Source organism: Bicyclus anynana, chromosome 27 (genome assembly GCF_947172395.1).
Source record: "Bicyclus anynana chromosome 27, ilBicAnyn1.1, whole genome shotgun sequence".
Classification (NCBI taxonomy): Eukaryota; Metazoa; Arthropoda; class Insecta; order Lepidoptera; family Nymphalidae; genus Bicyclus; species Bicyclus anynana.
Genome location: NC_069109.1, coordinates 2,609,986 through 2,623,129, shown reverse-complemented (window position 1 = coordinate 2,623,129; position 13,144 = coordinate 2,609,986). Strand labels below are relative to the sequence as shown.

Genomic DNA, 13,144 nt, shown 5'->3' with positions numbered 1-13,144 from the left:
GTACGTAGTAACAGTTTTAATGTTTTCATACTGTGACTATCGCGTGAACGTAAACGCGAATTTCTAAGGAATTGAAACAGTTGTGATGTAGTGCCACTAGATTTAAATTCAATTAAATTAATTTAAATTCCTTAGAATTTCGCGTTTACGTTACGCGGCCGTCACAGTATAAAAACTGCCACTAGGCACTCATAAATTAATAAAAATATCACAGAAATATGATTAGTATGAAATATGAGCCATTAAATAAATAATAATTACATAGATTAAATATTATCCAAGATTACCTTGGTACAATTAAAAATAATATCTAATGAAAAAATCATAAATTGTGTGAGTATAATTAAATTTAAAGATTTTAGCATTACTTTTCAATGTATTTTCTTTACATACTCCAAAGTATTAAATTAATCTTTTAATTCTATTTATGCTAATAAATAAAAATATAAGATTTATTTAATATTGTTATGGTTAGGATTTATGTAATGTTTTTTGGATTTTTTAAAACACTTAGAATTAACTAAGTTACACAAGAAATAAACTAAGTTCTGACAAAAAAATTACTATACCAATCTGTTTTTTATCTTCTCCAAATTTATATATTTTTACAAAATTTGTTAACACACTTGAAATAGTGAAATACAAGAAATAACCTTGGTTCTGAATAAAAAACTTATTCGTACATCTGTTTTTTATATTCACCCATTTGTTAAGGATATTAAGTATTCTCTATAATCAAACAACTTCAGTCACTAATTAAATAACAAAATGCAAATCGCCTATGTTCACCTACATCTATGAAGCGCACTTTAAAATCAATAGCTAGAAAGTGCCGTAACTGTCGTATCGATTTTTTATCGTGCGGAGCGGCTCTAATGAGTTCTGACCTTAAGGTGACTTTTCATCAGGTAATATGCTGCATAATAATAAATAAATAATTAATAAAAAAAATAATAATAAATTGACAACAATATAAAATAAGAAATGTTTTGAAAGCAGTGCTATGCCAATAGGCACTTAAAGTTTATTGTTTTTTTGGCACCGCCTTCATAGCGATCAATAGAAGGACATAGGCACGATGTTATTTTTCGCTTTTTAGAGCAAAATACACCTTAGAAATCGGTTATTTTAGAAATATTTCATTTTTCGAATCAGAATCGAATCGAATTAAATGGGGCCAATCTGGAAGAATACTCTTTTAAACAAAAAAAAAAATTAAATTGGTTAATAAATGACGAAATGAACGAAACAAAGATATGATTCAATTCTGGATTCAAACATTAAAAAAACATTCGTGTCGAATTAAAAGCACCCTACTTTTTTGAAGTCGGTTAATAATAGACCACGTCAACTAAGCCGAACCAAAATGGTGGTCATTTGCACAGGTAAAATTATAAACAAAAGTGTTAGCATGCTCCGTGTTTGCCCAGTTCATTAATTATGTCAAATAATTAAAAATTTCGCACGCGATGACGATGATGGTTTATCAATTGCTAGGCTGAAAAAAAGTTTCTGTGCATAAGGTGCTGCTGCTCGCAGCGCGCGTTGGGAGAGAGGTGAGCCGTGTTTCATAATAAATTATTATGAATAACACTCACAACACTTTAAATTCTGTGTTCACAAATGTTTAATTTAAAAGATGAATTGTTACCCAATGATACGGCACTTTCTAACTAAGTATAATATTTCGGTGTCATATTGGGAATCACACACAAACTATGTGAACTATAAAAAATAGCACGCCGTACAAAAAGTAGTCAAGTATTCTATTCTACAACTATGGGCTAAAATCAACAAATCTAACTGTAACATTCTTATTCGTATAACTAAACATCATGACATATACTATGCACAAAAATTAAGGGAGCAGAAAAAAAATCCAAATTTTTGGGGGATTTTCAACAGGCTGTAACTTATACAAAACAAAATGATCTTTTTCCATTCAAACATCGATATCTCAGCGAGAAATGCTCGTATCGAGATTTAAAAAAAACTAAATTAAATCTGAATCTATCCGGTCCATATGGAGGTTGAGTCGAAAAAATTTTTTCCACGTCCGTAGATTAAAAAAAACACCAAAAAAATTTCGAAATTTTTTTTTCGGTGGTTTTCTAATGATTACTCGAAAAATATTTTCAAAAAAAAATTTTCAAACTCAGATCCAAAAACTAAACACTTAGAGCTACAATTTGCTTTTTATTTTTTTGCTGTACGACCATTTTTGTATAAGTTACAGCCTGTTGAAAATCCCCCAAAAATTTGGATTTTTTTTCTGCTCCCTTAATTTTTGTGCATAGTATATTTTTTTGGAGTTTACTCCCTAACAATCGATTTTTCATTTATAGCCCCCGGTATAAAAAAAATATGGGCAGTAAAATTAGATGAATGAATGACAGCGTTACATTTTTAGTGCGCAACCTATGCGTACCTTTCACTGTGCGCTGCCGACAATAACACGCTGTTGGCAGGCGCGCACGCCGCGGCTTGCTGCTCCTCGGTTGAAAGAAATAAAGACAACAAAGAAAAAAATCTTTATTACAGCATTATGCCACACAACACAATATGCTCATAATATCATATAATGCTATCAAATAATATTGTCATATTAAATACTATGACAGGACAATATCCTGCGATGTGTGTGTGTTTGTTTATGTGTGGTTGCGCACCTTTCACTTTTCATAGGTATTGAGACGCTGCCGTGCAACATACACTTATATAGACAGTCGATCTGAAAGAGTAAGCTCCATTCGTGCGTCGGAGCTGACACTATATGTTTTTCTATCAGACAATGTAAAATAATTGGTATTACTTTTTTGACCGTTATTCGTTTATTATTTATTGGATTACACCATCGATCTACGGATTACATAGTTTTGATTAAAAGTTATACAGACGATACGTGAAACGAAAACACAAAGGTTAACCAACAAGGTAGAATTTACCATAATTAAAAGAAATATTATTACACTCCTACCTGTCTATCCAAGAAAAAACAAACATACAGCTGAACGTAGAACCTCCTCCTTTTTGGAAGTCAGTTAAAAGTAGTTCTTTTGTTCATGTGAATTTCTTTATACAATCATAGCTTTTAAATCTCTAAATAGATTTGGATTGGCGCCATTTTTCAGACGGTAGAATCGCTTTTTGGCACGACAGCCTTTTTAATTTGTAGCATTTATTTAACTTGTTAAATAGGTCACATACCTACTAGGTCAAACTTGTAGACTAAAATACCTACCTACTCGCACTTTCTGACTTTCGATTGGACTTGAACTTGGTACATTTGGCAAACAATGCTATAAATAGGCGTTCTAATGATGGTATCAGACGGTAGCCATAGCAACTCTTTAACTAAATAATAAATCCATCCAATTTGGGTTAATATTTATGTAAAAGCTCGGTTATTTTTAACAGCTAAAAATTTATTAGCCCGATTAGTGGGAATACGGGGACAAAATATAGTCTATGGACTATGTTGCTCATTGATAATGTACCTTTCCATTGGGAAACGAATTTGCAAAGTCGGTTTTGCAGAGCATTACAAACTTTATAGTATTAGTATTAGTGGGAATACGGGGACAAAATATAGTCTATGTTACTCATTGATAATGTACCTTTCCATTGGGAAACGAATTTGCAAAGTCGGTTTTGCAGAGCCTCACAAACTTTATAGTATTAGTACATATAGTTATAATAATAAGAATGTTATAGTTGTCTAAAACTAAGGTGATAACATTGTCAAAGATTATAATAAGTGCTGGATTGTATACATATAATTGTATAATTTAAAACAGTTCGTTATTGCATTGTAATGTTTGTATATTGGCACCACACGTGTACTAAGTTGTTATAGGAAAAATATTATTAGTACACTTTTGAGGCAAAACGTATTACTAATATAAAACACGCCATTAGATCTATTATCAGGACAATCCTTCAAGGACAAATCCTCTAGGAATTTTACAGAACTGACTTTCATACAGTATTATTAACCCGATCCCTCTCCCCCTTTAATTTACCCAAAAAAATGAGCTTTTATTACTGCTGGTTGGTTACGTTATCAACCCATATACGGCTCACTGCTGAGCTCGAGTCTCCTCTCAGAATGATAGGGGTTAGGTCAATAGTCCACCACGCTGGCCCAATGCGGATTGACAGACTTCACACACGCATAGGATTAAGAAATTCTCTGGTATGCAGGTTTCCTCACGATGTTTTCCTTCACCGTTTGAGACACGTGATATTTAATTTCTTAAAATGCACACAACTGAAAAGTTGGAGGTGCATGCCCCGGACCGGATTCGAACCTACACCCTCCGGAATCTGAGGCAGAGGTCATATCCACTGGGCTATCACGACTCGCTCACGGGACTCACGGGCTGGTTGGTTACTTACACATAATTCGTTTTAAATTTAAAAAAAATATATTAAAATTATAATTTACAGCTTGGCTTCCCCATTGATCTGCATTTTCTTTCTATCATATTCTATTTTAATTTTAATAAAAAAAATCGTTGCTTGGGTTTATTGTCTAAATACCCTACAGTGGCGAGCACAAAGTTTTTTACTACGGTAATCATCATAGGTAAAAATTGTGCAAAATAGGAAATTTTCTTTTCCAATACAAATTCGTAGGCAGTGCATTTTCGCGTCTATGAAGTGCTTACCACTGATGCTTTAAATAAAATAAATATTGATGAATATTTTTAATTTTATTAATGTTGATGAATATTTTTCAATTTAATTTTATTGATTAATATTGATGAAGTTCCACGTTCGGATGACGTTAGCAATCATGGGTTTTAACGTTTTGCCTTAAAAGTGACCAAGTACATTAGAAGGTAAATGACTAGCGGAGTGACTATATAAAAGGTCTTATCCTATAAGATAAACATAAATGAAAATTGAAATATTTGAAAAGTATTCCTAATAAATTTGAGAAAGATCAAGTACATTTTATTTTTATAGTATAGATAAAATAGTAAATCTAATTTATTAAAAGTTTAAAAATTAAACAATAGAGTGTAAATATTAATAATAATAATAATAATAAATTGATAAAATTTCACAGCTAATCAATTATTGCTTATTGACAGACAATTAAATATGAGAATTGTTATAAAGAGAAATATGAAGTGTCAATAAAAAAACCTTATTTAGTACGGTAAAATTATTGATTTTCGAAACACAGAAAACATGTATTACAAATAATTTATGGAAGAAGAATATTTCCCATACGTCTTCTGCACTCACCAATATTATTGACAATATACGGCATTATGACAGTTTTTTTGTCAGTATTGAAGACAATTTTACCCGACATAAATATTGTCAATAGTATTGATTGTGTGCGAACATACTTATATTATAAGTGCTTGAATATTGAATAAAACCAGACGTTTTTGTCCAAAGCATCATATCCATATGAAAAACATTGAACAGGTAATTGATTGGTTTTGGTGAGAATTACATAAAGTTTTTAGTGAGATCTGAGTATAGGCTTAAAGGAGATCATTCACGCTCCATACATTTCTGGGCTCTTTTTTTAAAGTGCCGGCCAACAAAAAAAATGGCACGACTCGTTACAATTAGCCATTTGGAGCAATAGCTAATATGGCATAAAAGTTGTAGGAGGGCTCTGAACCAAGTTATACAGGTTCGACGATTCGTTATTTCCATACATTTTGTCGATTTTCAAAAGTGCCCGCCAAGAAGAAAAAATACTGATACGTATCGTTAGAACTGCCCATTTGGAGCAATAGTTTGTATCGCACAAAGACTGTATTTCTAGTTTTTTTTCATAGCGGGCACTTTTAAAAGTTGACAAAATGTATGGAAATAACGAATCATCGAACCTGTATAATTTGGTTCAGAGCCACCTGACAACTTTTATGCTATATTAGCTATTACTTCAAATGATTAGTTCTAACGATTCGTGCCTTTTTTTTCGTTGGCCGGCACTTTCAAAAAGGGCCCACAATGAATGATCTCCTTTGTTGGCTTTTCGTGGAGAAATAATAAAATGAGTTTATTCATAAGTCACAATCTAATTTAGCCACAAAAATTTGAAAAGAGAAAAGTAAAATTATTTTTGGATATCGATATTAATAACCACCCTTTCTTATTGAGGAGGGAGATAATGCTTAACAACAAACAGCCCTTTCTACAAAATCTATACCCCAGAAAAACACGCTTTCAAACAAGGCAACATTATAGCAAATAAAATTCTTATAAAACGCTCAATACTTAGCGGATATGAAAAAAAAAATATATTTCACAATTATCAAGATTAAAAAAAAAGAAGTTTATTATATGTACCTACTTTTAAAATTTTGGACAGGGAGAATTAGGGTCATAGCCCATAAGAACCACCCAGCACTCAACCTGCACCGTTCTAATGTTTAGTATTTATTTACTAACATAAACACCCGCTTAGTTTCCGTTTCCGTGAGACTACAGAAATAAAAGGTAGCCTATGACACTCACAATAAGAGATTTTTCAAAACCGGTTCAGTAGATCCAGAGATTACCCCCCCTACAATACCACAAACTTTACCTCTTTATATAAACAGTATAGAAGTATAGATCTGTTGACGTGCGGGATGGATCCAATGAGTTATGACCTTTATTAATGTAGAGAGTAGAAAAAGTTAATGTTTATTTTTCTACATTATCTTATTTATCTTAAAGCATTCGTTGCCTACAAAGCACTTTTGATTTATATTATCTATTGTATTTATTTACAATTTTATACAAATACCATTCACTCATGATCTAGATAGGTAACAAAAAGTGAGTTCAAACTATACATTACTCGTATTTGTATAACAAATCATGTTATACAATGGTTAAGTAACATATTACAATAGTATAGACATTGAATGTTTACAGTCTTGTGTTATATTGCTAACTAGCAGACGCCCGCGACTTCGTCCGCGTGAAATTTAGTTTTTCACAAATCCCGCGGGAACCATGGACTTTTCCGGGATACAAACTAACTTATGTGCTAAACCAGAGTAATATCTATTTCCATTCTAAATTTCAACTAAATCGGTTTAGTAGTCTCGGCGTTTAAGAGTAACAAACATCCATACAAACTTTCGCGTTTATAATATTAGTAGGATGAACAATTAAAAGAGTAACTCTAAAAATGAAGGACTTTCCGTACAAACTTTCAACCACTATTTCACCCCCTTCTATTTTTATTTTAGGGTCAAAAAGTATCCTATATTTTGCTCCAAGGTCCCATTTACGATCATACCAAAATTCATCTTGATCGGTTCAGGTAAAAGTGAAAAGGTAACAGACAGACAGAGTTACTTTTGCATTTATAACATTAGTATAGATTGCAATGTTAAATAATGTTGTTATCATGTTACTTAATCTGGATTATAAATTTTGTGGAGAATTACCCAAATTGCGGGGAATTTCAACTCAATTATGGGTAACCCATTCCCCAATGTTGAGAATTGGTCATTTAAGGGAGGATTGTTTTGCATACATACAAATAGCTACACGAAGATACAAAGAACTTTAGGACATCAGACAAAATAATTATTTTGTTGTTCACACATCCTAAAAACATCCTAAAAAAGGGCTTCATCATCATCATCATCATATCAGCCAATGGACGTCCACTGCAGGACATAGGCCTTTTGTAGGGACTTCCAAACATCACGATACTGAGCCACCTGCATCCAGCGAATTCCTGCGACTCGCTTGATATCGTCAGTCCACCTGGTGGGGGGTCGGCCAACACTGCGCTTACTAGTGCGGGGTCGTCATTCCAGCACTTTGGGACCCCAACGTCCATCGGCTCTTCGTACTATGTGCCCCGCCCATTGCCACTTCAGCTTCGCAACTCGCTGAGCTATGTCGGTGACTTTGGTTCTTCTGCGGATCTCCTCATTTCTGATTCGATCACGCAGAGACACTCCTAACATAGCTCGCTCCATCGCCCGCTGTGTGACTCTGAGCCTTCGTATGAGGCCCATAGTTAGCGACCAAAAAAGGGCTTCCATAAGGTTAATGCCTTGGGCACCAACTTCATGTGCCCTTATGGTAAATACTGTACTTATTATATAAAGGAAAATATTTGTGAAACACTGTACCTATTGTATAAAGGAAAATATTAGTGAAAAGGGTGGAAATTATGAGAGTCAGTCAATCACAATACATAGAATTATTTTAGGTGAAGGCTAGCAAAGGCATCTGTGATTTTTATATTAATTATATTAAATAGGATTTATCTACAGTCTATGGCATACCTAACCCTATTTGGAATAGGATTTTTTTTTATAATTCAAAATCGTTAAGGTATAGGCTTAGCGGAGAAATATCTACCAATTATATTATTCAACCAAGCAAAACAGACTCGGAATAGATTGTTTATAACATTTTAACTAACATTAAGCAAGTTTAAATGTAATGTCAAATTAAATTTGTCATTTTTTGTTTAATAGCAACAAATTGTTTTGTTACAAACAAATGCATAATCTAGCACAAAAGCAAAGAAGTCTGTAATTTTTAAAAATGGGCAAACACAGCCAATAATATGGGGACTATAGCCTGACCAGAAAAACAAAAATCGGAACTGAGAGTACGTTTTCTACGTTTTTATTAGCATGAGTGTGCTAGTAGAAGAAATTATTGGCACAAAAATGCAAGAATTCAGACCTGTTAAACTAGTTAAAAAAAAAGAAATTAGTTCCTTTTTTCCGCAATGGCGAAGTTTTTCATGTTTCTGGTCTCCAATGCAAATATATTACGTAGAAAATTACCATTTTTACGACACATCCGAATGGGTTTATTTCATTTTCCCCATTGGGAAAATAGACGTCCACACCTGGCAACACAGTCAAACGTGTTTGTTCTTTATGGTGTTGCCAGTCTTCCTTCTTCTGAAGTTCCCCATTTGTCGTAAAATGTGCGTATTCTCGTCGTCAACCTCGCGGTCCATGCCTGATGTACCCGGTATGGTGCCCCAGAGTTTCAGTTTTGAGGGTAGATATATCAACCCTATTAGGGTTAAAACTGGAAAGGAAAATGCATGTAAAGTGACTTTGACTTGACTTAACTCCCTGCCGCAGTTGGAAGTGCTGTGGATCTCAACAGAGAGGTCTTGGATTCGATCTCCAGTTAGGGCACAGAAAACATATGTACTAGGGTCAGTTAAGTAGGTATTTCATAATTTTTTTTGATTGAGGTTTTCTTAGTTGGTCCAGGTCTGGCTGGTGGGAGGCTTCGGTCGTGGCTAGTTACCACCTTACTAGCAAAGACGTACCGCCAAGCGATTTAGCGTTTGGGTACAATGTTGTGTAGAAACCGAAAGGGATGTGGTTTTTCATCCTCTTTCTACCCTACTTTCATTTTAGATTTCATCATCACTTACCATCAGGTGAAATTGCATAGAATTAAAAAAAGTAGGTAAAAATAAATACGTTATCAACCCATATTCGGCTCACTGTTGAGCTCGAGTCTCTTCTCAGAATGAGAAGGGTTAGGTCTATAATCCACCACGCTGGCCCAATGCGGATTGGCATACTTCACAAACGCAGAGAATTGAGAAAATTATCTGGTATGTAGGTTTCCTCACGATGTTTTCCTTCACCGTTTGAAAAACGTGATATTTAATTTCTTAAATGCATACAACTGAAAAGTTGGAGGTGCGTGCCTCGGATCAGATTCGAGCACACACCCTTCGGAATCGGAGACAGAGGTCATAATCACTGGGCTATCACAACTTAAAAAAAAAAATTAATACTCACTATTTAATATGCATGGGAACACAACATAAAAATTGAGATTCGTTGACTGATAATAGAAGGCCTCCGTGAAATATAATATTATTGTTAACATTAGCGACCAGTAACCCATTGACACCACTCTGAAATAGAAGAAGAAAGTTGTGTTACTTAAACTCATCATTATCAACCCATATTTTGGTCACAGCTGAGCTCGAGTCTCCTCTCAGAATGAGAGGGGTTAGGCCAATAGTCCACCACACTGGCCCAATGCAGATTGGCAGACTTCACATTCTCAGATAATTAAGAAAATTCTCTGGTTTGCAGGTTTCCTCACAATGTTTTTCCTTCACCGTTTGAGACACATGATATTTAATTTCTTAAAATGCACACAACTTTTACATTCAAACCTACACCCTCCAGAATCGGGGGCAGTTGTCATATCCACTGGGCTATCATGGCGCATTTACTTATACTATTTAAGTATAACTAAAGAACTGCTAAACTAACTGAAAGTTAAAACCAGAAGATGGCTAAAGGATACTTAAGGTATGGCAGGGGGACGCTAGGAGTAGAAGTAGGGTGGGGTAGTGGAAAAGTTACATAGCTGTAGGGTTGGGTAGGGCAGGTGTAGGATGGGAGTCAGGTAGGGGTAGGGAATAAGTACCCCTACCCTACCCTACCCTTGACTTTTAAACATTTATATGGGTAATAGAAAAGGGTTGTTTTTATGGTTTTCCAGGCAATTATTCTCATTTATCTTACCTTTCCTATACCTCCACAAACATTTCAAGACCAAGATAAGATAAATCCGTTCAGATGTTTTCGAGTTTTAGCAAGACTAACGAACAGCAATTCTTTTTTATGTATATATTTATATATATATAAGTCAAAGTCAAAATTCCTTTATTTCAAATAGGCTTAGTTTACAAGCTCTTTCGAAACGTCAGGTAACACTTAAGACAATGGTTATAATAATTATTCGAAAACTTAAAATTAACGTTATGAGGGTTCCAAATGCACCTTGGTCCGAGAAGAGCCAACAACAAACTCAGCCAGGTTTATCCTTTTTTAGTTCATCACCATTTAACATAGGTGTATAAGTAGTCCGTCATGTAATACATTTCATTTCCAAGCAATTTTGTTGTTTACGTAATCGTCGTCATCAACCCATATTCGGCTCAGTGCTGAGCTCGAGTCTCCTCTCAGAATGAGGGGTAAGGCCAATAGTCGCTGGCCCAATGCAGATTGGCAGACTTCACACACGCAGAGAATTAAGATAATTCATAGATATGCAGGTTTCCTCACGATGTTTTCCTTCACCGATTGAGACACGTGATATTTAATTTCTTAAAATGCACACAACTGAAAAGTTGGAGGTGCATGCCCCGGACCGGATTCAAACTCACACCCTCCGGAATCTGAGGCAGAGGTCATATCCACTGGGCTATCACGGCTCGGTTTACATAATCATTGACACTATAATACGACTTTTCTATAAGCTTATGTTTAATAAAAACTTTGAACATATTGAGAAACCATGCCAGTGGTTTCATGTGGCAGTTTATTATAAAAACGTATACAATTACAGATAATAATCATAGATAAAACTCATAAATGAATACTTACGGTCTATAATGTATGTACAATGTGCAGTGTATTAAAGCTAAAGCTTTGAGCAAGGAATACATGCCCAGCATCCTGGATATTGTAAAATCACCTGAAAATATTATTATAACCTATTAATTACTAAAACAATTAATTATTTTATTTATTATTGTATACTTTATTCATCTATTAAAGCACAGTATCAACCACCCACTAGGTGAACCGAGGACATCAAGTAGGTTGCAGGGGGTCCCTAAATGTTGGCAGCTCAAGACTGTTGTGTTTACAAATGTAGTGTGTCTTTGCCGGTAAGGTAGTAACTGGCCATGGCTGATGCCTCCCACTAGGCCAGACCTGGCCAATAAGAAATTATAAGATCCTAAACTGACTCAAACTGATTCGAACCAGCTGCGTAGCTACCCAGGGACTAGACGGTGCATTGCCCGGCGCCCACGAATTTTTACTAAATAATCTTTTTCCATTGATTTGAACTTTCGGAAATTTCTCCTATTTTCAAAATATGACAGGTACTTTAATCATGGCAACTAAATAGACCTTTTAATCTTAAATTTTGTTTTATTGCTTAGCGAACGCCCACAAATTTGTTCAGTTTGATATCAGTTTTTCACAAATCCCATGGGAATTATGGATTATTCTGGGACGAAAAGTAGCCTATGTGTTAATCCAGAGTAAAATCCATTTCCATTCCAAATTTCACCCAAATCGCTTCAGTAGCCGCAGCGTAAAAGAGGAACAAACATACTTACATACTGACACACACACACAAAGTTTCACCTCTATCATATTAGTGTGAAGTGTGATAACTATCATCAAGTATTCATTGTAATTGTCTGTTGTTACTATTTAATATTTTTTACTAGGCACTTATCTGCCCAGCAGCGCCCGAAAAAGAGCTTGTTTAGATAGTAGTAGGGCCCTATTTTTTTATTTACACCAGGGCATTGGCCCTGTAGTTAGTTAATTAGTGTTAGTGTACGTGGCGAAGTTAGGGCCAGTATCTTGGCCCTAGGTACGCCACTGAGTTGAACTTAGGACCTCTCTGTAGAGAACACTATAGACAGGTCAAAAATTACTAAATCATGAGGGTTTTATACACTTACCATCTAAATGTTCGTTCTCGGCGTTGCTCAGAAATGACCTTCTCTCTATATAAGAGCGGCCGGCAGTACCCAAATCCATGAAAGCAACGAACGCGATCCACCCACGAAATGCATATAAAACCTTATTTTGTACAGCCATAATGCATTTATTTCATTAACCTACACAATCATTCACGTTCTCACCATGATAACTGGTATCTAAACACTTTGGTCGGTAAAGAAACCTTATAAAATTAATACTGGTGAAACTTATCCTAAAACGTTAGCTAATTAGCAAATAATTAAATTAAGCGGGCTATTCTCTCGCACATAAAAACGCGCGTACGTTTAAGCGTGCATCGCACTGCGGTATTTTACCTGCATTATACATTTTCATGCAAAATTTATAATTAGATGCGAGGTTTTCCTTTTCGTAATTTGCGCGCATGACAGGAAAAGCGCAAAATTGATAGATGTCATTGTCAAAGTTCAAACGTCAATGTCCGCTTCCGCTGTCATGTCATTTTAGGTCATAGACATGGAGATTCATTTTTAATGTTTGGCTCTGGAGTCTGGGCAGGTGTATGAAAGTTCATTTAATAATTTGTCTGCTTTATTAATTTGTTGGAATTACTAATTACTATTTACTTACTAATTATAAAACGAAGCATTTCAATTATTTAGGTATAA

At 34.8% G+C, this 13,144-nt stretch overlaps 1 protein-coding gene across 1 annotated transcript; it reads right to left on the bottom strand.

The window, feature by feature from the left end:
* Positions 1–697: 697 nt before the first annotated feature.
* Positions 698–12,907, bottom strand: LOC112046943 (uncharacterized). The gene is made up of 4 exons (XM_024083802.2): positions 12,476–12,907; positions 11,376–11,466; positions 9,771–9,889; positions 698–9,036 (listed from the first exon to the last, which is right to left on the bottom strand). The coding sequence occupies exons 1-4, from the start codon at positions 12,612–12,614 to the stop codon at positions 8,861–8,863; spliced, it is 525 nt and encodes a 174-aa protein (XP_023939570.1). The 5' UTR covers positions 12,615–12,907; the 3' UTR covers positions 698–8,860.
* Between the last annotated feature and the right edge of the window lie 237 nt (positions 12,908–13,144).

What these genes read in the sequence shown, in the direction of transcription:
- LOC112046943 (XM_024083802.2), bottom strand. Translation starts at nt 12,614, where the DNA reads ATGGCTGTACAAAATAAGGTTTTATATGCATTTCGTGGGTGGATCGCG. An exon ending in CGAGAACGAACATTTAGATG is followed by an intron (nt 11,467 to 12,475) that starts GTAAGTGTATAA and finishes TAATATTTTCAG; the next exon opens with GTGATTTTACAATATCCAGG. An exon ending in TTGTACATACATTATAGACC is followed by an intron (nt 9,890 to 11,375) that starts GTAAGTATTCAT and finishes CTTCTATTTCAG; the next exon opens with AGTGGTGTCAATGGGTTACT.